Source organism: Callospermophilus lateralis, chromosome 11 (genome assembly GCF_048772815.1).
Source record: "Callospermophilus lateralis isolate mCalLat2 chromosome 11, mCalLat2.hap1, whole genome shotgun sequence".
Classification (NCBI taxonomy): domain Eukaryota; kingdom Metazoa; phylum Chordata; class Mammalia; order Rodentia; family Sciuridae; genus Callospermophilus; species Callospermophilus lateralis.
In genome coordinates this window covers 5,427,661-5,451,172 of record NC_135315.1, presented here as the reverse complement: position 1 = coordinate 5,451,172, position 23,512 = coordinate 5,427,661, and the positions used below count along the sequence as shown (strand labels likewise).

At 51.3% G+C, this 23,512-nt stretch overlaps 2 protein-coding genes across 2 annotated transcripts; both read right to left on the bottom strand.

Moving 5' to 3' along the window:
- Positions 1–8,564: 8,564 nt before the first annotated feature.
- Positions 8,565–15,497, bottom strand: Trim65 (tripartite motif containing 65). The gene is made up of 6 exons (XM_076869976.1): positions 14,740–15,497; positions 11,768–11,863; positions 11,297–11,530; positions 11,035–11,212; positions 10,833–10,904; positions 8,565–10,378 (listed from the first exon to the last, which is right to left on the bottom strand). Exons 1-6 carry the CDS (start codon positions 15,139–15,141, stop codon positions 9,804–9,806), a joined length of 1,557 nt encoding a protein of 518 aa, XP_076726091.1. The 5' UTR covers positions 15,142–15,497; the 3' UTR covers positions 8,565–9,803.
- A 1,327-nt stretch (positions 15,498–16,824) lies between these two features.
- Mrpl38 (mitochondrial ribosomal protein L38) lies at positions 16,825–21,528 on the bottom strand. Its single transcript, XM_076869924.2, has 9 exons — positions 21,425–21,528; positions 21,160–21,339; positions 19,764–19,898; positions 19,480–19,688; positions 18,956–19,028; positions 18,757–18,802; positions 17,644–17,802; positions 17,304–17,440; positions 16,825–17,162 (listed from the first exon to the last, which is right to left on the bottom strand). The coding sequence occupies exons 1-9, from the start codon at positions 21,489–21,491 to the stop codon at positions 17,026–17,028; spliced, it is 1,143 nt and encodes a 380-aa protein (XP_076726039.2). The 5' UTR covers positions 21,492–21,528; the 3' UTR covers positions 16,825–17,025.
- Positions 21,529–23,512: the final 1,984 nt, after the last annotated feature.

Genomic DNA, 23,512 nt, shown 5'->3' with positions numbered 1-23,512 from the left:
CAGTGCCTTGCAAGTGCCAAGCATATATTGTTTCACCGAGCTGCGCTACAACCCTAGACCCTGATTTCCTCTTTTTATAAGACACCTGTCTTTAGGTTAGAGTCCTCCCTACTCCAGATTGTCCCCCCCCACTTTTTTTTTTGTACCAGGAATTGAACCCAGGAGCACTTAACCACCAATCGGCATCCAGCCCTTTTTACAGTTTATTGAGAGACAGGGTCTCGCTAAGTTGCTTAGGGCCTTGCTAAGTTTCTGAGGCTGGCTTTGAACTTGTGATCCTTCTGCTTCAGCCTCCCAAGCCACGCCACTACACCTGGCTCCAGTTGCCCTCATTTTAACTTGTCTATGTTCGGGCAATACCCTATTTTCAAATAAAGACAGAGTCATGGGTATGGAGGTTAGGACCTGAATACTTTGAAGGGAGCACACAATTCAACCCGGAACAGTGCACAAGTCAGGAGGAACTTAGGGAACACCCAGATTAGCAGTGCCAGGGGTCATGAGTGTCCCTAAGTTCCCATCTCTCTCTGTACTCTAGGACCCTGGCCCTTTCTCATGCTTCAGCACACACTGCTGCCACCACCACAGTCCCTCCTGCTGGGCATTCATGGCTGCCTCTGTTTCTCTGGCTCTCCAGGTTTAGAAGTGGGATAATCTTAAATCCCTGAGACCAAGTTTTTTTGTTTTCATTTGTTTGAAACTGGGGATTTAACCAGGGGTTGCAGTTATAATTGCCATTCTGATTCCAGCGAGATGGAATCTCTGTGTATTTTAATTTTAAGGGATCCTCTACCACTTAGTTAGGTCCCCAGCTGCATTTAATTTTCTTTTATTTTTTAAATATTTATTTATTTTTTTAGTTTTTGGCGGATACAACATCTTTGTTTGTATGTGATGCTGAGGATGCCAGGCAAGCGCCCTACCGCTTGAGCCACATCCCCAGCCCCGCATTTAATTTTCTCAAGACTGGATCTTGCTAAATTATTGGGACTGGTCTTGTACTTGGAATCCTCCTTCCTCAGCCTCCCAAGTTGCTGGGTTCATAAGTGTGTACCGTGCACTAGGACTAGGTTGGAAACTTTTAGAAGGTATTTAATGAATTAGGAACCAAAGAGAAAACTGAAGTAGAAGAGTACAAACCTGCCAACAGGCCATTCTTCTTGAATGAATAACACCCAAGCCCACCTGCCTCTGGAGCATTCTCTGGGCCCCCAGGAAGTCCATCCTTGTCATACAAATGGTGCTGAGTGTCACCCTCTGCAACTACTCCCCTCCCTCTTCTCCCTGCCAGTATAGGCTGCCCCTCCAGACCTCCAGTCTTCCAAATAATCTAGTCAAGGAGCTGGCTTGACTAAATCTGTGTCAGAGTAGAAGTTCCTCTTGCAGATGTCCCCATCTGACCCCCTGAGCAGGCCCTTTTGACCTGCACCCATTTTTGTTTTGTTTTGTTTTGTTTTTGTTGCTGGGGGCAAACTCAGGGCTTCATGCATGATAGGCAAGCACTGTACCATTGAACTGCACCCACAGGCCTGAAGTTTTGTTTTGTTCTTTTTAAAAAGCAGCTTTATTAAAGTTAATTCACAAACTGTACAATCTGAGCACTTTAAGTGTGCAATGCATTGTTTTTTTCTGGTGTTCACAGAATCTTTGTTGTGGGCTGTCTTGGCAATGCAGGAAGGTGAGCAGCATGTCCGACCTCCAACCACAGGTACCACTCTTGACAATCAAATTTGTCTCCCGATATTGTCGGGACCAAGGGACCAAACTCTCAGTGGGGGGCCTCCTGTTTTATCCAAAGTGTTCAGGCTTCCCTCCCACTGAGCAGGAAGCTGTTATTCCTCTGGTCCCACAGAAAGGCAGGGATTATCTCCTGACCCCCACCTCCCTGTGTAGCCATCAAGGCTTTGTCCATCAAGCTCTTCATGGGCGCCTCCCCTGGGCTGTCATCCAAGGCTTTGTGGAGGGTATGGGGTGGGGACAGTCTGTAGGAGTGAAGAAATGGTGGTGGGGGGGGGGCGGGGAGCCAGTCTATTGTGGAAATGAGCCCTGTGTGCAAAGAGCCCTGCCTTAGGACTAACAGAGGACAGGGACAAGTGGCTTGTAAACAAGAGACGTTTGTTTGAGGAGCCTGGAAGGGAACCAGCAGGGTCGGGCTCTGGTGAGAGCCCTCTCCCAGGTTGCAGATTGCTGGCATCTTGTTTAGTCCCCACATGGTGAGGAAGAGGGACAGAGAGCTGGGGCTGCTTTGACAGAGACACTAACCTCCCCCACAGGGACTCCCTTCTCAAGAACTAATCATCTGGCAAAGGTCCTCCTCCTTGGGGGTTAGGATTTCAACATGTGAACTCTGTGGGCACAGATACTTTCCGATGATTGCGAATCCCTTTCAGGTAGAGAACAAATGCCAAAAGAGGTACAGTCCATGCCTGGGATTCATGGCAGAGGCTGGGGGATGGTGGAAATGGCCTTTGAACTGGGCTGCCACTGGTTGCTATGGCTCAGGCAGGCGGGAGGGTGCTGGGAAAAGATCTTCTGGACAGAATTTGTAGTGGATGGGGGAAGCCTGGGTGTGCCCAGCTTGGCAGGAAGGCCGATAATGAGTTCCATACGCTGGTTGTTGGTTTAGACAAGGAGCAGTGGATCATGGCCGTCCCTTGTTTGCCAAGACCCAGGGTGGCTGGGAGGCCCAGGCATCAGCACTACCCTGATCAGAACTTGGCTGTGTGGATTTTGGACTTGCTGAGACCACAGACCTGTGTAGTTCTGGAAGGGAAGGGGCTGCCACTTGAGAAGATCTGCTTGTCCAGGGTGATGGCTTTCTTTTGTTTAAAGACAGAGGCTGGCTGTACTTCCCAGGCTGGTTTCCAACTTGTGGGCTCACGCCATCCTTGACCTAAACCTCTGGAGTAGCTGGGACTACAGGCTGTGCCACCGCTCCTGGAACAGTGGTGGCATCACAATAGCACATTTCCATTATCCGAGTTTCAAAGTTGTTGGCCAGTGTCTGGCATCTTTTCGAAATAGTTGGCTATTAGGGGCAAGGGTAACTGACACTTTTGGGCTCAGCAGGAACTTGTTCACACATGCCTCTGGCACCATCCTTATGCGGACTCTATCCTAAAGGGTGGCAAATGAAAGTCTGACAGGTTACACCTCCTGCCACAGCTGGTCCTGAATAACTCTAAACTGTGCAGGACAGTCTGGCTGCAGCACTGCTCAAAAACAAACCCACAAAGAGAAACAATAACAAGCCAGAAACAATTCAGCCAATGAGAATAATTAGAAAGCCATTCCCGGCTTTACTGCACCTCCTTTGAAGGGGATCCAAACTGCCCCACGTCTATGCTTTTTCTTTTTTCTCCCTGTGCTGGGGATGAACCCAGGGGTGTTCTACCACTGAGACACACCCCCGACCACTATTTTTTTTGGTACCAGGGATTGAACTCAGGGGCACTCAGCTACTGAGCCACATCCTCAACCCTGTTTTGTATTTTATGTTCAGACAGAGTCTCAATGAGTGCTTAGTGCCATGCTAAGGTTGGCTTTGAACTCATGATCCTCCTGCCTCAGCTTTCCAAGCCACTGGGATTATGTAGGTGCCACCGCTCCTGGCCCCCAACCCCCCCTTTTAAAAAATATTTATTTTTTAGTTGTAAGTGGACATAATACCTTTTTTAAAAAAATTTTATTGGTGCTGAGGATTGAACCTAGTGCCTCATGCATGCCAGGCAAGTGCTCTACCTCTGAGCCACAACCCCAGCCCCCTCAACTCCTTCTTAAAAAAATGTTTTATTTTGAGACAAGGTCTCACCAAGTTGCAGAGGTAAGCCTTGAACCTGAGATCCTCTGCTTCAGTCTCCCTGAGTAGCTGGGACCACCTGTGAGTGGCACTGTACCTGGTTTTCTTTACGTGATTTTTTTTTTTTTCAATCCTAAGGATCCATCCCAGGCCCCATGCATGCTGGGCAAGTGTGTTACCGCTGAGCTTCAGCCCCAGCCCTCCTTTATGCTTTTGATACACTTTAAATTTTTGGCACAACTTAATTCCTGTGATTTGGGAGGCTGACATAGGAGAATGGCAACTTCCAGCCCAGCTCTGCCATTTACAGAGATCCTCAGCAACTTAGTGAGACTTGTTGAGAGCCACAGTTTAGTCAGAATAACGCCTGGCATTTTGCTAGAGGGAATGGTTGAAAGGTGACCCTGCTCTGGGATTAGGGTGGATCCTGGGGGGGGGGAATAGGGGGGCTCAGGGATTAGGGTAGATACTTTGGAGTTCCCATAGAGTTGGGGGGCGGGGTTCTGGGAGAATTGGCCCAGGGAGCCTGGTGGAGGGAGTGTGTTCCCGGGAAGTGTGTGTAGAGTGCTGGTGAGAGTTCGGGAATAAAGAGTTGCTGTTTGAACCTACAAGGCTTTGTGGCAGCTCGGTTATTTTGTGCCCAGCCAGACTGTGGCAGAGACTGTCTCAAATTAAAAATAAAAGGACTGGTCTGGGGTGGTGGCTCAGTGGTAGAGCACTTCCCTGGAATATGTGAAGTACTGGGTCCGATTCTCAGCACCACATAAAAATAGATGAATAAAGTAAAGGTTCATGAACATCTAAAAAAATATTAAAAAAATAAAATAAAATAAAAGGACTGATTATATAGCTTAGTGGTAAAGTGGCCTTGAAGAAATTTGGAACCTAATATTGAAGCTCTGGGTTCCATCCCCAATGTCAGAAAAAAAATTTCTTTTGACTTATACACATATTTACTTAGTATCTTAGGTTATTCAAAGAATAAACAGTTTGTTGAAGCCATGACAGAAATCAGCAGACCTGGCTGACCTGCTGCAGGGCCCTGTTTGGCACGGACAGCTTCTCCTTGTAGCGTTCTTCTCCCATGTAGTTGTTGGTGCTCCTGTTTTAGATGTGTCCTCACTTCTCTTTGGTGTCAATTCCCCATTCCTGAATGGCATTAGAGCAGATTATGCTAACTGAAGTTAGCCAGTCCCAAAAAACACAAATGCTGAATGTCTTCTCTGATATAAGGAGGGGGGTGAGACTCAAAATGGGGTAGGGAGGAAAAGCATGGGAAGAAGATTACCTCTAGATAGGGAAGAGGGGTGGGAGGGAAAGGGAGGGAGAAGGGGAATTGCACGGAAGAGGGAAGGAGACCCTCATCCTTATAAAGAATACAGGTATGACGCCGATGTGAGGTGGGGGGAAAGAAATGGGTCACATTAGATTGAGTAGAGAGAAGTGATGGGAGGGGAGAGGAAAGGAGGGGAAGGGGGGAAGGGAAGGACAGCAGAATAAAATAGACTTTATTATTGCTGTGGGTATATACGTGACTGCATGACCAATGTGATTCTGCAACCTGTACACTCAGAAAAATGAGAAATTATACCCCATCTGATTCAAATGTATGATATGTCAAGGTCATTATACTGTCATGTGTAACTAATTAAAACAAATAAAAATTTTTTAAAAAATTCCCCATTTCCTGGAACCCAACTCTTCCTTCCATTTGTTAATTTACTTGTTCATTTAAAAAAAAAATTTATTTTTTAGTTGTAGTTGGACACAATACCTTTATTTCACTTATTTATTTTTTTGTGGTGCTGAGGATCAAACCCGGGGTCCCGCACTTGCAAGGCCAGCGCTCTACTGCTGAGCCCCAGCCCCAGCCCCAGCCCCAGCCCAGCCCCTTACTTGTGCATTTTTGGAGTCTGTCTGCTGGAGCTTCCTCAGAAGACCTGCCAGTATCTGTTCAGGCTTCCTGCCTGGTTGCCAGTTGGGCCCCGCCTGGGGTTCCAGGATGGGATCCTTTCCCCTCAGAATCTCAAGGGCAGCTCCACTGTCTCCTTACTGCCTGTCTGAGCCACTAGAAGCCACATTGCCCAGTTGCCACTCTGTGCCCATCCTGCCCAGAAAAGAGCAGCCCTTGTCCTCTTTACCCTTTGCCTCTCTGGTCTCGGGTCCAACTCCCTCCAACCCCGTGAGGTTTTTAGAGCCTCTCCTGCTCTTGTCCTGCCTCAGGTGTCCATCACCCTAATTCTGCCTCCCAGAAGCCCAGGATGGGGCTCTTGCGGATGGGGCAGGGAAACCAGGAACTAGAAATTGCCAAATGTATCCCTAGTGCAAAAAATAGACTCCAAAGTCAGTCCTGCTTTTTCACCTGCATCAGGGCATTCGGCCCAGAGGAGATGGAAGGTTCCATTGGAATCAGAAGGTGGAGTGAATTTGGTTGGAAGTTTTCTGCGAAATTAAGGGCTTGCCCCTACACTTAGTTAAGAAGCTGTGTTCTAAACCAGGTGTGGTGGCACTTACTTATAATCCTAGCTACAACAGGAGGCTGAGGTAGGAGTCTTCCAAATTCAAGGCCAGACTCAGCAGCTTAACTATACCCTGTCTCAGAATAAAAGTAAAGAAGGGCTAGAGTGTGTGGCCCTTGATCAATTCCCACTACCAGGCTAGCAGGGGAGGGGGTGAAGCACTGCTCTATAAGACCCTTTATAAAAGTGGCATAAAAATCTTGTCACATGCAAATAAAGGAAGAGGTTATTATATATGGTACCAGGGATTGAACTCAGGGGCACTCAACCACTGAGCCACATCCCCAGCCCTATTTTGTATTTTATTTAGAGACAGGGTCTCACTGAGTTGCTTAGTGCCTTGCTTTTGCTGAGGCTGGCTTTGAACTACAGATCCTCCTGCCTCAGCCTCCCGAGCTACTGGAATTACAGGCATGTGCCACCACACTCAGAAAAATAGGTTAATATTTGCAACATAGGCATGCACATGGGACAGACCAGAAAGGACTGACAAGATGATCAAAAGGGACATTCATATAAGAATAGGTGACCAAAATATCTCCCACTTTGGAAGCAGAAAGGGGCCATTCTTCCATCCTCTGTCCCCTCAGTGGGCTTAGCAAACTGGCCATTTCTGCTGCCCTCACTGACTCTGCTTGTACCTCCCTGGGCCTTTCATTCTTGCAGAAATCCATAGCTGTTAAGCAAGGGCCTGCTGGGTCTTCTGCTGGCTGCTTGGTGTCAGGACCCCCTTCCCATGTTTGAGAGCTCCCCACCTTATGATTCTTGTTGGAAGGTCCTTCCCAGGTGGCAGTCATCAGAGGCCCAGCCCTGCTCTTGGACATCCAGCCGGCCACAAGGGGATGCCAGGGTGTTTTTAGTGGCCAGGGAATGGTCATGATGTGGGAGGAAGATCTTCTTTTCTTTTTTTTTTTTTTTTAATATATATATTTGTTAGTTGTCCATGGGCCTTTGTTTTATTTATTTATGTGCGGTGCTGAGCATCGAACCCAGTGCCTCACACATGCTGGGTAAGCGCTTTACCACTGAGCCACAACCCAGCCCTTTTTCTTTTTCTTTTTTTTTTTTCTGAACACAAGTTGAGTATCTCTTATTTGAAAGAGTTGCAAATAAAGTGCTTCAGATTTTAGAATATTCTCATGTATATGAGATATTTTGGGAAGAGGGCCCAAGTGTAAATATGAAATTCATTTCTTTTTTTGTTGTTGTTCTTCTTAATTACACGAGACAGTAGAGTGTATTTTGACATACCTCACATTCATGGAGTAGAGCTTCCCGTTCTTGTGGCCATATGTGACGTGGAGTTTCACTGGTCGTGTATTCATTCATACATGAACATGGGAAAGTGACATCTGATTCCTTCTCCTGACTTTCCCATTCCCATCCCCTCCCTTCCCTTCATTCCCTTTTGTCTAATCCACTTCGTCTTCCTCCCTGGCTATTTTAGTCAGTTCTTCCACGGCTGTGACTAAAAGACCCAACCGGCACAATTGTAGATTAAAAGCTCATTAGAGGGCTCAAGGTTTCAGAGGTCTCAATCCATAGACAGCAGGCGCCATTCCTTGGGGCTCAAGGTCAGGCAGAGGGAAGCCACTCACTTGGTGATCAGGAGCAGAGAGAGACTCTCAAAGGGACTCTCCCAGGGATCCACCTCTTCCGTCCACACCCTACTCACCTGCAGTTGCCACTCGGCTAGTCCCATCCAGATTAATAAATTGACTGAGTTAAAACTCCCATAAACCAATCATTTCTCCTCTAAACCTTCTTACGTTGTCTCACACTTGAGCTTTTGGCGGACACCTAATATCAAAAACCATAAGACCTCTTATTATGTGTTAGCATCCACATATCAGAACATTTGGCCTTTGGTTTCTTGGGACTGGCTTATTTGAAATTCAATTCTGTTTCAGGTCCACCTTGCATAGGTGGCTTGTGTGGCTCAGTGGTTAAGTGCCCCTAGGTTTCATCCTCAGTACCAAAAATAAATCTTTATTGTGCCAGGCACACCCCTGTAATCTCATGTAATCTCAGCAACTCAGGAGGCTGAGGCAGGAGAATTACAAATTCAAGGCCAGCCTTAGCAACTTAACAAGACCCTGTCTCAAAATTTAAAAAAAATAAAAAATAAAAAAATAAAGGACTGGGAATGTGGCTGTCAGTGGTAAAGTGCCCCTGGGTTCAATCCCCATTATGCACCCCCCAAAAAAACCCCAAACATTTATTGTGAAATGTTTATTTATGAGTATATAAAACACAGCAAAGGGTTTAAAAAAATTAAAAAAGCAAACACCCTTGTAAACACCACCCAGACCATGAAAGTAGAACATTTCAAGTAAAAAAAAAAAATTACATTGGGCTGAGTATGTGGCTCAGTGGTAGAGCATTTGCCTAGCATGCACAAGGTCTGCCAAACGGTCTAGCATCCCCTTTTTGGAAATGAGCACAAATAACAAACATCTTCATGGAAACATGTTCTGGAATAGCAAAATCCACACTGAAACAAAAGGAGTTCACACTTGCCAACACCTATACCCACCATACATCTGATTCCCATAACCCACAGGTTGGGTTAATGAGAGTTGGAGTACCTGTCATGCCAACTTGCCTAAGTCACCTGGCTGGTCAGTGACGGTGGGGGCAGTCATGTGGCTCAAGGCTGCTTCACTGCAGCCTTGCCTATAAAAAAAATTCAAATGCTCATTACCTGAGCTGGGTGCAGTGGTACACACCTGTAATCCCAGCAGTCCAAGAGGCTGAGGCAGGAGGAACACAAGTTTCAGAGCCAGTCTCAGCAACTTAGTGAGTCCCTAAGCAATTTAGTGGGACTCTCAAAATAAAAAGGGCTGGGGATGTGACCCAGTGGTTAAAGTGACCCTGGGAACAAAAAATAAATAAATAAATGAATGAATGCTCATTGTGTTAATGACAAATAAGTCTACTTTAGGAGTTTAGCCTAACCATAAATATGGCCAAAAATTCCTGCTAAAAGTATTCATCAGCAATACTTTTATAGCCAAAAATAAAACAATTTAAATGTTCAATAATGGGAAAATAAATTTGAGTCATTAGAATGTTTCTTGGAGTCATTTGTGGCTCACTTGCCCACGTGCTGACCGATCCTTCCATCTGCATGGTCTCCTGGCAGATAAACTAGGGCTGATAGATCTTATTTGGTCCCACATGCTCTCCTGGAAGGCTACACGCGCGCTGCTCTAGTGTGCGAGGCCCAGGTAATGCTAAGAACTAGGTTCTGCTCGGGGATAGGGTCTCCTATTTCATCCCCTTCTGGCCCCTGTTCCCTTCAAAGTAGCTAGAAAGGAAACTCGGTTGGGGCTCCCCATTGCCTCCCTCTGACTCAACAGAGGCCAATACCTTGTTGTTTTAGACTCTGGCCTCAGGTCCCCAGGTCAGAAGCTGGCCTGCACCTGGGCATACGAGGCACAGTGGTACCTGTCCATAGCCAAGAGTTCCACCCTGTGCCTTCCTCAGCTGAGACCTGAGCTCTTTTCCTGGGACCCTGGAGGGAGCTCGGCTCCAGGCTGATGGCACAGGGTGAGGGTCCTCCCCTCCAGGAGCCAGAAAACAGGGCAAAGGGGCCGGTTGAAGAGGGCATGGAAGGTGTGCAGGAGCTTAGTCTGCGGCTCCAGACTGTAGAAAGCAAGGCAGCCTGAGGTCAGGTCCAAATCCATGCCCACCAGCCGCCCAGACAAGCTGGGGAGGCGCTGGACCTCTCCCTTGTGCCAGGCCTGGACGCTGTCTTCCTGTATGCAGAGGCCCCAGGAGGAGGGTCCACGGCCGATGTTGTCTGTGTGGGTTCCCTGCTTGCGTCGCATCAGTTCTGGGTAGGCGACACCCAGGGTCACTGAGTGGCCAGAAGTACGCACCTCCCAGTAGTGCCGCCCAGCCTGGAAGCTCTGGGAACACTGCACCTGCCAGAGCTCAAAGTTCCCTGGCCGGGCTGGGCCCTGGGGCTGGCGATGGTGCTTCACCTGCTGGTTCTGGTGGGACAGGAGGAAGTGGCGATTGGCACTATCTGGGTCAAAGGTGAGATTGCGATAATCTGTTGGGGAGAGATGGACAGAAGTAGGTAAAGGTGCCATCCTATCCCCAGGGGCGGGGGTTGAGCAACCACCAAATGTCTGCCAGGCTGAGCACTGGGTGTCTTTGCAGCATTTAATCCTTACTACTTCTTCGGAGGTGGAATCGTCTATGAGCTCCATTTCGTAAGTGAGAAAACTGAGGCTCACAGATAAGCTAACTGGGTATCAAGTGAGAGACGAATCATGGTAGATTAATGTCTATGTGATCAGAATCTGTCCTTTAACACTATGCTGGTTGCACCTGCTGCAGGGTGGATGTGGACACGGTGTGTATCCTGCAATAGGTATGCACGGGAAGGACCGGAGGACAGATGACCTACACAGGACAGTCACAGCAGGCGCCTGCTGACACGCTCACACGTATGCACAGACATGCATGCACAATACACACAGACAGGCCTTGGGCCTCCTTACTCTGCCAGAGTTCCCTCCTCAGCGGACACAGCATGGGTGTGCTTGGGATCTGTGCCAGGGGACGCGGGGCCTCTAGGGAACAAAGCAGTATTAGGGGAATGGATGTGGAGGCCAGCAAGGCAGACCCCTGACCTTTTCTGCCTCTTAGTGGGAGGAACAGCTGGGCCCAGACAGGTAGGGGGAGGTCTGGGGTCAGCCTTACCCACAGGGCCCGAGTCAGCAGTCTTGGCTGGCACTCTGGAGGGGTGTCCCTCTTCCAGGAGAAGGCCACAAAGCAGGCTCAGCAACTCCTTTAGGTCACCCAGCTGCTGGTCTTCATCCCACTGTGGAGGGGTCAGCGGCCCAAGGGGTTCTGGGGGCTCAAAGAGCTGCTGTGACTCCTGAGAGCCCCAGCGAAAACCACAGTGAGCCCAGGTACAAGGGCAGGGAAGCCTGGCCCCGGTCCACTGCCCTCAGGCTGGTACCTGCAAGAAGGTCTGGTCATCTACTTGCTCCAGGAGACCTTGTACCCTGTGGCCATATTGAGCCAGGGCCTCCAGGTGGCTGTGCAGCCGCCGCTCCTCATCATGGGCCTGTGTCAGTGCCTGTGTCTTGGCAGTCTCGATGCCTTTCAGCACCACGGCCCTCCGTATCTCCAGGGCCTGCAGCAGGCAGCTGAACTTGCCAGAGACCACCGAGATCAGATTGCAGGCTGAGTTCTGTGTGGGCACAGAGGCGCATCAGGGTGGCCAGGGCCTGAGCCACGCCAAGGCAGACCTGGGTTCAGGTGTAGGATGCGGAGAACCTCTTCCCCCTGGGGCAGAATCCTGCCTAGGCCCTCACTCCCTGCTGCCAGGAGGTGTTTTCAAGATGGCTCACATATCCAGGGACCATCTGGTGGCTGTCCACAGGACAGTGTGAGGATGTAGTGGAATGACCACTGGCAGGCCTCCTACCTGGATCTGGCTGCTTTGCTGCTGCAGCTCCTGGAGCTGGGTCTTGGCCTGAGTGGCCTGCTGCTGGGTGATCTCCAGCTTGGCTCTCAGCTGGGCCTGTGGTGCTCATCCAGGGGATGAACAAGAGAGGGCCAGAATTGGCTGTGAAATCTCCCTGAGACTACCACCACCACCACTAGCAGAAGCTGGGCACCCTCTGCATGCTGCCCAAATCTGCGGTGACCAGAGGGTTAGCACACAGCAGCCTCAGCATAAGCCTAGGAGAGCAAGGTCAAACTCCAGGGAGGCCTGGACATGGCCTCAGCTTCCACTGTTGCAGATGGTGCACGGGCAGCACAGAAGCCTTGGGTTAAAGACCCAACTTCCAGTTCCTGCTTCACTTATGCCTCTTAAAGTGTGAGCAAACTGGGGCAGAGCCTCTACCTCTGTGGGCAATAGCCTCTTCTCCACCCGCAAGCAACAGATGGGAGCAATCATGCTGGTGCAGGAAAACTGTGGGGAAAGGGTATCTGACAACGCACCAGAGCTGTCTGACAAGTAGGTGCTCCGGTGCTTAGGGGCCCAAGCTGGGAGGGGGACCTCTATTTGGTTGCGCTGATTCCCTTGAGGAACAAAATGTGTTCTCATGGGAACAGCAGACCATGTTGATGCCAGGAGTCCCTGTTCCCCGGCCACTGCTAGGACTGGTTCCTTGTACCTGGTCAAGAACCTTACTACTCGATTCTGCTTCTCCCAGTACCGTTCTGAAGTGGGACAGTATCCACTGATAGGAAATGGGCCGAGAGGCTGACAATTTGGTCAGTTCTCAGAGCTTTCTAAGTCTAATACTTGTGGCTTCTGCCCAGACCTTCTGCCTCCAGCATTACAACCCGCCGGGGATGTCCAAAGTGAGGGGACAGCCCCTCTTGGCTCACTCAACCCTCCCTAAAGGACAAGCCTCTGTCCCCTTACCCCTTGGGTATTCTCTCCAGCCACCCCATGGCACTCCCCTTTGCAGTAAAACTCTGCTCCTCTGGACCATGTGCCATTTGGCAGAATCTCCTGCCCTGGCCCTTCTCCTTGTAGCAGTGGTCTCATGGTCTCTGCTGTAGACTTGGGGGCCTAGCTCAGTCTCCTGCGCCTGCCATGAGCAGAAACATTTCACCCTCATTCTCGGTAGCTTCAGCAGCCACAGGGATCACCCTGCAACAGCCTTCTTTCCATCTTAGCCACTCACTCCTGTGACCTCATGATAACCCTAGCCCCAGATCCAAAATCTCTATTCCAGGCATTCATTTTCTGACCACCACCTCCTGTCCCTTACTTGTTCCAGCCCATTTGTCCCCCCATCTTCCCACCTTGGCATGCCCCAAGTAGGCAACCCTCTGCCTCCCCGTCCAATGGGCCTCCTGGCCACCATGCACCAGCACCCTGCCGCTCCTTAGAACACCCTCTGTCTGCCCCATCCCCAGAGAATTCATTCCAACATCCTCCCTGCTGAAATGGCGACGGGCAAGGGCACCAGACACTAATGGTGTCAATCCGAAAGCCATTTTCATCCTCTTACCTCCTAGCAGCATGGAGCACCCCAGATCACATTCTCCTTCCTGAACCTACTGTCCCCTGCCACCATGCCAAGCACTCTCCCAGGTAGCTCCTGCTTGGTTTGATCGCAGGCAGGGCTTCCTCTATCCTGGGCTCAGCAGAAAACCCCACTCCTTTCCGGGACCATCTTTCTCCTTCTTGTTCAGCTTTCCTTGAGATCGCAACAGATGCCTATGATCCCTCTCCTGGTTTGTCCCACTGGTGTCCCCAGTCCCAAACTCTGCTCTCCACTCACACTTCTCAGCACACTTTAGCCCCAGCACTTGCTCAAGACAGAAACCAAGTCCCTAGCTGCCCACCTCCACAAGGGACTGTGACTTTTACTCATGGATTTTCCTCCCCTGACTTCAGCTTCTCCTTGTCCCTAAATTCCTGTTGTGGACCTACCTACTTGAGTCTCACCTCCTGCCCGCTCCACACCCCAATAGGGATCAATCTTTACAAAGCTGAAGTGGGATCTCATTGATATCCTGTTCCAAGCCTGCAAGGGTTCCCCACCCCTGGGTTTCTACAGAGAGTGGTCTCCTCACCAGGCTCCACTGCCTCTCATGGTCTGGCCCCTGCTGACCTGGAAGGCCTCCAGGAGTGCCTGTTCTTTCCCACCCTCTGACTGTGGCCCAGGCTGCCTGGTCACCTGGATGCTCTTCTCCAGATCCTTCTCCTCCTGGCTGGCACTCCTTCAGCCCTCAAGGGTCACCTAAAGGCCGCTTCCCCTCTCTCCTTATGGCCCCCTTAAGCAGAGTTGCCTTGTTGTCTATTGCAAGGACACGCTTTCCTGTAACACAGCTTGCTGTTCAGGGTGTCACTGGGTTTTTGTTTTGTTTTTGTATGGAGGGATGGAAGCAGAGGCACTTTAGCACATCCCTATCCTTTTTATTTCTGAGAAAGGGTCTCACTAAATTACGGAGGGTCTCATAAAGTTGCAGAACTTGCAATCCTCCTGCATAAGCCTCCTAAGTTGCTGGAATTGCAGGTGTGAGCCCTGGTGTTCGACAATATATTTAGGTTTTAATGGGACCTTGACCCCTTTAGTGGATCCTAAGCCTCTCCAGAGCACAGACCACAGATGACTTATTGATCAGTATGCTCCCCCTCCCCTCATACTGCAGGGGTTCTGCGCATTTACTGCTGCACACAACATTTAACCAGGAACCGGGAATGGAGTAGGGGTCCACTCCAAACCCCCTGGCTTTGCATTCAACCAACCGCAGGGCTGTACTGAGCAACTCCGGAGACCTGGTGAGCCCTGGCGGGGGCTGGTTACCCCATAACTAAGTCTGGGTCTGTAGCCTTCTGCTTCAGCCGCCCGGCCTAGCCCGCGAGCGCAGCGCCGCGCGTCTGCGAGGTTTCGAGGCCCGGCCCCTCCCGCCCGGTCGCCGCGGCGTCACCTCGCGCTCGCGGCGCTCAGCGTCCAGCAGCGCCCGCTCGTGGAGGTCACAGTCCAGCACGGTGCAGACGCTGCACACGCAGCGGCCCTCGGTGCGGCAGAAGAGCTCGAGCGGACGCCCGTGGCGCGGGCAGCGCGCCCTAGCGCCGGGGTCCGCACGGGGGTCCGCGCCGGCGCCGGGGCGCAGCAACTCCAGCAGGTCGCTGAGCGCCACGTTGCGGCACAGCTCCGCGCCATCGGGGAAGGGCTGGCGGCACTCGGGGCACTCTTTCTGACAGCGGCGCCAACAGTCCTGGATGCAGGCCCTACAGAAGTTGTGGCCGCAGGGCAGAGTCGCTGGGTCCCGGTAGAGCCCCAGGCAGATGGCGCAGGTCAGCTTGTCCTCCAGCTGCAGCGCGGCCATGGCGGAGGCAGCAGGAAGGCCGGCCGGCGTCTCTTAAAGGGACCGAGACTGCTGCGGGCGTGGCTACCGCGGGAGGAGCCAGCACCCTGCCCAGGAAGACAACGCACCCACTAGGGCAGGTGCTGGGCACCGCGGGTCGGACCCTTGCATGGTCCTTCTCCGACCGACAGCCTCCCGCTTCCCTAGGTGTAGCCAGGACTGGGCCGGGGCCATCAAGGAACCTCATCTGAGTAGACCCTCCTTCACCCCCGGCAAGCTTGGGCAGTTAAATAAATTAGACCTGTGGGACCTGATAAGAACCCCAGGTATGTAATTTTGTATACCCCTGAGGGTCTCCTTCCATTTACATGCAATTTCCCTTCTCTCTCCCTTGTATATGGGGTAAAAATGGGAGTTCATAAAAAAAAAAAAAAAAAAAAAAAGAACCCCAGGGCACAGCTACAGCTCAATAAATGCTCCCTCCTGAGAGGAGGCGCTGTTGCACTTTTTCCTGGAACTGTGTTCCCAGGCACTTGCCAGACTGGGGCGTCTCCCTTCTCTGGGTTATGAGTAATTTTTTTTTTAAGTAAACAGTTAGATGGAAATTTCTGATAACCAAGAAACCAGTAAAGTTTTTTTTTCTTCTCCAAGGGCCCCTTTAGAGGACAACCAGTCACCCTCTAGCTGCTGGGCTTCATATGACCTCCTGTGAGTTCCTGGTCTGGAACTTCAAGCTGTTCTGTATGCCTCCCGCCCCCTTTTTAGTTGTCAATGGACCTTTAACTTATTTATTTTTATGTGATGCTGAGAATCGAACCCAGTGCCTCACACATGCTAGGCAAGCACTCTACCACCAGCCACAACCCCAGCCCCTGTACCCCATTTTTATTGGGTAACCCAAACATTTCCCCTGTGGCTGAGCAGAGTAGAAGGGGCCTGAGTACTTGCCCATGGCCACCCTGGGCAATTGTGTGGTCAAGTCAATAGGGTGGTAAGGGGGCGGCCACACTTCCTTTTACCAAGCAAGCCTGACATGCCTGAGATGCAGCACCATGCCCTCTACAGTGATACTGTTATCTTTCTGGACAAGGTGATAGATTCCCCCCTTGACCTTCTGCAAGAAGACCTTTAGGGAGGGGGAAACACCTATCCATCCAGAGTCTTGGTCTGGAGTGGAGATTGGGTCAGAGGTCTCTGCAATGAGTTGCTGCCTTGCCTGGCCAGGTATTACATCCCAGGTATGGAGGCAGGAGTTTGCCACCATGCAGAGGCAGCGATGCTCAGGGCTGGCATAGCTCAAGAGCTTATGGGTATATGAATACATGACCAGTGTAACTCTATATCATGTACAACCATAAGAAGGGGAAGTCATACTCCATAACTAAAAAGAATTTACAAAAATAAAAAAAAAAGGGGGGCTGGGGATATATAGCTCAGTAGAGAGCTTGCCTTGCATGCACAAAGCCCTAGGTTCAATCCCCAACACTGAAAAAAAAAAAAAGAAAAAAAAAAAGTCGGGGTGGTGGGGAAGAGCTTATGGGACTAACCAAGGCCCACTGCCCATATCTTCTTCTGAAGCCACTGGATCATAGTGCTCTGACCCTATCTGGAGGTGGAGGTGAGAAGAAACCCTCTTCCACCCATGAAGCAGTACAGCTCCACCAGGGGGCTCTGGCTTCTCCTAGAATACAGACCCAGACCAGCAAGAGCACAAGTCATCTTTATTCACACCCTTCCATTCCCACCTGACAACCTCCTTTGCTCCCAGCCTTGGGCCTGATGGGACAGGCCTATAGAGGGGCTGCCTCAGGCAGGAACCAGAACCCCAGAGCTCAGACCACAGGAGCTGTCTTTCCTGTTCCTGACAGTCCAGCAGACCCTCCAGTGTGGGTACACTATGACCCCTCAGTAGATGCCATAGGTAGGCTCATGACTGTCCCTATACCGGTCCAGGTAGCGCAGGGGCTGTCGGTGCGGGAAGCGTTTCTGCTTGGGGTGGTAAGGGGGCGGCCGCACAAACTCAAACACAGGCTCCCGCATGTCTGCAAGAAAAGTGAAGGACCCAGGGGTGGACTCCTGCCAGGGACTGCACACCTGAGGGGCAGCATGCCTGCCAGGAACCATCTCCAACCAAGGAACACAGGAAAGGTTCATGTGCTCAGGCCCACCCAGCTCCCCCTTACCCAGAAGTTGGTGGAAGGTTTGGGTGACTGAGTCATCCCAGCGGCACTGAAAGAAGGCCAAGCCAGCTGGAGTCATGGCTTCCTGGTGTTTCTTGTAGAAATCAAAAGTGTGGAAGGTCCTCTGGGCCAGCTGGTAGCTGTAAGATGGGGAACATCTGAGAGTGGGAGGGGGGCACCAGAGCCCTGCCCCCTCACAGGCAATCTGGCAGGCTTCCTAGGGTTGGCCTGGTGTACTGTTCTACCAGTCTCAAGGTGTAGGTCAAATAAGCCAAAGCAAGAGCCACCATCTTGGGGAACCTGGTCTGAGGTCTGGGACAGACGTGTGTGGGGTACAAATTACCAGGGTGAAGGGCGGGTGTCCTCAGAGAAGTCGATTGGCTTGTCCTGCTTGAAGAGCAGAAAGGCGAAGCGGTGGAAGCCGGTGCCTCGGGCAGGGAAGGGGGGGAGATAAGGACAAGTCTCCTGTCCTTCAGTCACTCTGTTGCCCGGGATGTTGGTTCTGGTTGGAGGGAAGTAGTGATTAACTGCCACTAGAAGATGGCAAGAACACCCTCAGAATGTAAACCTTAGAGGCTGATGTCATTCCCTGTGGGTACAGACCCTGACCAATCTCTAGCCACCCCCTCAAACATAATGCAAATAGGTGGAGGGAGCAGGAGGGGCCCAGAGGCTGAGGACAAGGCTTCCAGAGACCATAAGGATGACAGCAAGGCCGAGCAGCCCATTTACCAGGACCTGGGAGCCAGGGGGTCTGCCCTAGTCATTCGGGCTGGAAAGCTGCACCTTTGGGCTGACTCTCTGAGGCCTGAGGGTCTGGTCACGGAAGAGCTGGCCTGGCCTGGCACTGGGGTGGCAACTTTACCTGCCCAAGTACACCTCTCCAGAGGGTCCTGCTCCACAGGCTGGTAACTGCAGTTGAATGAAAATGACAAACCAGCCTCCCACTTAACTGGCTTTAATTACCCAGAAGTCTCAAAGCTGGGGTCGTCTGCCTGACCTCCCCCTGGTCTAGTGTTCAAAGCCAAGACCCACCAAGAAAACGGAGGGCACCCCAGTCTGAACTGCCTGGGGAAGGAAAGCCCAGCAGCTCAAGACTGTTTGGAGATGTCACAACTGCCAGAGGCCTCTCCCAGTTCTTTCTCCCTTAGTCACAGTGCCCCTCAGAGTAGGTAAGAAACATGGTGGCAACATCCCAGTTTTACAGGAAAGGCAGTGGGTTTTGAGATGAAGAGGCCGTGGGAGCCAGCCGAGGGCCACTGCTGTTTCCTTCCTTACTCATCTTCAAGGGCCCCTGTGATTTCAGGAGGCACAGGTGAGAGGTGGGAGGTTAATTCAAAATCCTATGGTTAACCTATGGTAAAGCCAATTCTGAAATCCAGGGGCTGTTCTTTCCAGGCTCCCAGGGCCTCTCTGCAATCCCCTGACCCGCTCCCACTCCCGACCAGATACTCACAGCAGCCAGTGGACGTATTCTGCATCTGGCTCCAGCAGGTGTCCATCTGCATAGAAACACACCTCACTAACCAGGGTCCTGATTCTCCTCCCCTGGAAGGAGGTGATACTGGAGCTCTCCATCTGGTCCTGGCCCAGTGCCCTGACCCAGGGGAGGAAGAAAGGGGAGGAAGGAGGCTCAGTAAACCGCAGACACCTACCCAGATTGGTAAGCAGCAGTGTCCACATGGAACCCTCATCTGCTTCATAGGTCACCTCTGGGGACTGGGCAGCCTGGCAGGGAGAGAACAGGAGAGCTGCCACTCCAACCAAGGATAAGCTGCTACAAACAATTTCTTTCTGGAGGGCTGTAGCTTGAGAGGGGTCTTGCAGAAGACAGTGTCCATTCTAGCCTAAATCAGGCCTCTTGACAGCTGCTCAGAGGCATGTAGACAGAGATGCTTACAGAAGGAGCCCTGAAGAGTTGTCTGTTGTGAGATCTAAATGCAAAAGGACCATGTGCTAAGAGACAAGGCCTGGGACTAAACTCCAGATAGTAGCTAGTCCCAGGAATGTGCAAAGATGGAGCTTCTTTTTCCTGTTTTGTATTATTGTCTTTGTAACTGTCTTGTGTTTCCCAGAAAATCAAAAAGACAGAGAGAACCACAGAACCCCACACCTGGGAGGTGCAATGGGATGTGTCTGTGTGCACACAGGACAGGAAGAAGGGCACGCTGCGAGGTACCTCAGTTGGAGTCACTTCATTGCCATGGTATACAGGCATCAGGTCCTCCTCGCCCACAGCATAGGCCACACGCAGGGGAACCCAGGGCACGAAAGTGGCACCGTGAAACAGGTCTCGGTAGAGGCCATAATACTCAGCCAGGCGCTGCTTGTGGTAGGGGCCGCAGGTCCTCTCCCACTCAGCTCGCACAGCCTCCAGGGGGATGCTGGCTGGGAAGGAGTGAGGCCAGTTGGATGCAAGGTGGGGACAGGGACCCACCTAGGACCCTTCCTGTCAGGGCTTACCTGTGCGGAGGCGAGCAGCCCGCTCTTCTTCCACACTGGCCCGAAGCTCCCTTAGGACCTGCTTCCGTTCGTGTAACTGTTGGGTCCGGCAGACCTTGGGTGGAGGCAGTCCAATGTCAACTTTGTCTTTGGGATCTGGGGAGGAGTGTGTTTGAGGAAGCAGGATTACATCTCTTGGCTAAGCTGCTGCCCCTACCTAGTTCTCTTGCTCTGTAGTTCCAGCCTCTGCTGTTGTCCTTCTCTTTGGTTCACAAAACTAAAACACACTGTTCCGTCTGTTTCCCAGATCTGAACAGGGCCCCGCTAAACAAATAAGATATAAGGTGAGGTTGTATTTTCTGATGTCTAAACCAGGTCTCACTGAATCATTTGGGTCATGGAAAATTGAGGCAGATGTCATAATTACATTTAGGATTCACAGCGGGCTATGGACATGCACCTGTATCCTTAGTGGAATGAACAGCTGAAGTCAGAAGGATCAAAGAAGCACTTCTCACCTTTAATGGGGAGATAAATCGAATAGCCTCAGAATTTTGTTAAAATTCAGATTTTGATTCAGGCCCTGCATTTCTTTCTTTTTCTGGGTGCGGGTGGAGGATTGGGTATTGAACCTAAGTAGACTAACACATCCTGACCCTTTAATTTTTTTTTCCTTCAATTTTGAGACAGGGTCTCATTAAATTATGGAGGCTGGTCTCCAACTTCCCATCTCCCTGCCCCAATCTTCCAAGTAGCTGGTATTACAGGCCTGAACCACCACACCAGCACACTTTGCCTGCGGTTCTGGTCCCAGAACATAGTTTAAGTAGTAAAGCCCTGGAGAACTTTCAATCTATCACCTTTATCTATTTTCATGAGAGGCAACCATGTATTTATTGAGCCCTCATTGAGAATGGTATTAGTGTAAAAATTACTGTATCCTTTAATCCTCATAGAAATTTAGTAACAAAGCCACAATTAATTCATTTTACTCGAAGCTTAGAGACATCATCGGAAAGAGGTTGGGCTGCGGTTTAAATCAGGCTATCTAGTATGCCTGTAAGCATCATAAAAACTGCCTCTATAAATGCTTCCAAAAAAGGATGTGCTCAGTAAGAATGAGTTCTTTAAAGGCTGGATTCCTGTTACCCGGCCCGGGGCTTTAATTTAGCAAGGCACCGCACACCTGGTGCTAGTTGCAGAGACGGGAAAAGAGCACCCAGTGGCCAGAGCTACGTGGAGCACTTTAGGAGCACGAAGAGGAGTCCCAATCCGGAACGATCAGGAAAGGATTTTAGGAGTGGCTATTCTAGAAGCTGGAACTCTGACCCTTGTTGGGGTGCCCATCAGGGGGCTGAAAGGCCAGGCTGGCCCGGGGCACGCCGGCGGCTCCTCCCCGGTGGTCCAGGGCCCGCACCTGTCTTGTCCCCGAAGTACTCCCAGTAGGTCCGCCACCAGTGCGGGGCCCGCGCCTCCTGCTCCGCCCGGCGTCGGTAGCGGTCGAAGCTCCGGTACTTCTCCAGCCGCTCCAGGTTGCTCACGTCGATGTCCGCGTTGGGCATCGGCCCCAGCGGGGGCGTCCGGCGGCTGCGGGCGGCTGCGGGCGGAGAACGGGGCGTCACGGGGGCTCCGGCCGGGCCGAGCCCCAGGTCGTCAAGAGCTCCCGGCCCCAGGACCCTTACCCGAGGTGCCGAAGCCTCGCCAGGCCCCCCTTCCGCACAGCGCGGCTCGCCACCAGGGCGCCGCCATCTTCCCGTAGGCTGACGCGGACCTTCGGAGCCCGCCCAGCGCCCGCCCCTGAGGCCCCGCCCCGGCGCCCGACTCCTCCCCCTCCGGGGCCGCCTCCGGAAGTGCCCGGGGCCGGCCTGCGGTGGAGCGCGAGCGGCCACCAGGGGGCGACGCAGCCTGGCCTTGAACCGCGAACGGGGCGCTCAGTCAGCCTCTGCGGCGCGTCCTGCGCTCTGGGGCGCTGGCGGGTGCGGGGACAGTGCGCGCAAGGCTTCCGCAGAGCGCTTGGGCTGAAGTTCCCGATGGAAACCTTCGCGTCGCCCTTGTAGTTCCTTCACTTGTGCCAAGAAGCAGGTTATAATAGTGCTCACCTCATAGAGCTGCTAGGGGGAGGAAATGAATTAACATCTAACAGAATACGTGCTCTGGATCATCTCCAGCTTGCCATTATCCACGCAGCAGCATAAGGGACCTGTTCACCCACACACGGGATCAGGGCTCAGCATTGCTCTGGGATCCAGTTCTAACAAGGTAAAACTTGGTAGCCCAGGTTATATGGACCCTCGTCTGCCCCTGCCCGAGTCTCTATGTCCTTAGAACAACACAAGTTTCCAGCACAGCACACCTTCTGTTCTTCCACAATTTGCTCTAAAGGCCACAAAGCCTTTCCACACGCTATCACTTCTGTTTTTACCTCCTCACGTTTCCCTCTGTGGTCTGACTGCCTTGCAGCACCAGTAGAATGGTCCCTCTGGGAAGTCTATCCTGACATCTCAAATGAGGGCTGGTGGCAGGGTCAGTTGCTCCGACACCAGCAGAAGCTTGACCCTCACACTCAGACTGAAGTGGACGCAAGGGTCTCTCCATCCAGTAGGAAGTGGCCATACCTGTTTTCATACATAGCAAACAGCTAAACCTCTCACCATCACTTCTACTTTGCCTGACGGTCTGTACCTGCTGTCTGCTAAGCTGTGAGGGCGATTCACAGGCCAGTAACACCCAGACCTGCTGTTAAGGAGTGGCTGCTGTGAAATTCCCACTGATACACAGTGGAACTGAACAGTGTTGGCCCAACTGGATTGTACATGGTCATTGTGGTCTCCTTGGCTGTTTTACCTTTTCCTTTTGTTTCTGAATCCTCTTCTATGTGCCTGTAAAGCCACCTGGGTCCTATGCAGGGTCTCCAGCAGCACTGAGGCTTGCTGCTCAACCAGGTGGCTTGTACTTCCTTTCTTATTCTCTTCCAGCATGGAAGGCCCTAAAGAATGGGACTTACTTAGAATCCAATTATTTGAGGGGACTAGCATGGATTATCACGTGACAACTTAAAGCATATAATACATGTGAACAACTCTTGAAACTCGAAGCAATGGCTCTACCAATATTTCTCTAACAGGAATTAAACATTTAGACCTTGAAGGAAATGTTACAATATTTTCCTCTGGTGCTGGGGATTGAACCCAGGGGCATTCTACTACTGAGCTACACCCCAGTTGTTTTTAAAAATTATGAGACAGGGTCTTGCTAAATTGCCCAGGCTGGCTTCAAACTTGTGACCTTCTGCCTTAGCCTCCCAAGTAGCTGAGATTACAGGTGGGTACCACTGTACCCAAAAGGAATTGCTATAGTTGTTAATAGGGTAAGACTGACCAATAGATACTGAATACTCAACTCCTGTATGCAGCCCTCTACAATGTCTGTGGCCTGGGAGAAAGAAATGTATTAGTTAGGCTACTTACATAGCAAACCGCTAAATGCTGTTTACAGCAACACTGAGCAGTTCCCAGCACCAAGGAAAGTGTTAGTCAAGTGCCTGTGGGATGTCTCTACTTGGCCATCACAAGAGCACTCTCTCATCATGAGTGACACTACGGTCACCCAAGTCAGGGATATCAGGTTCTCCTTGACACGTGACCCATACCCAGGCACCGTATTCCAAAGGGGCACTTCTGTGACCCCTCATGGACATACAGGGTGATCTTGCCCTCTTTTCCCTCCCCCACACCCTTGCAATATTCTAACACTTTCTCTGTCCCCACTTT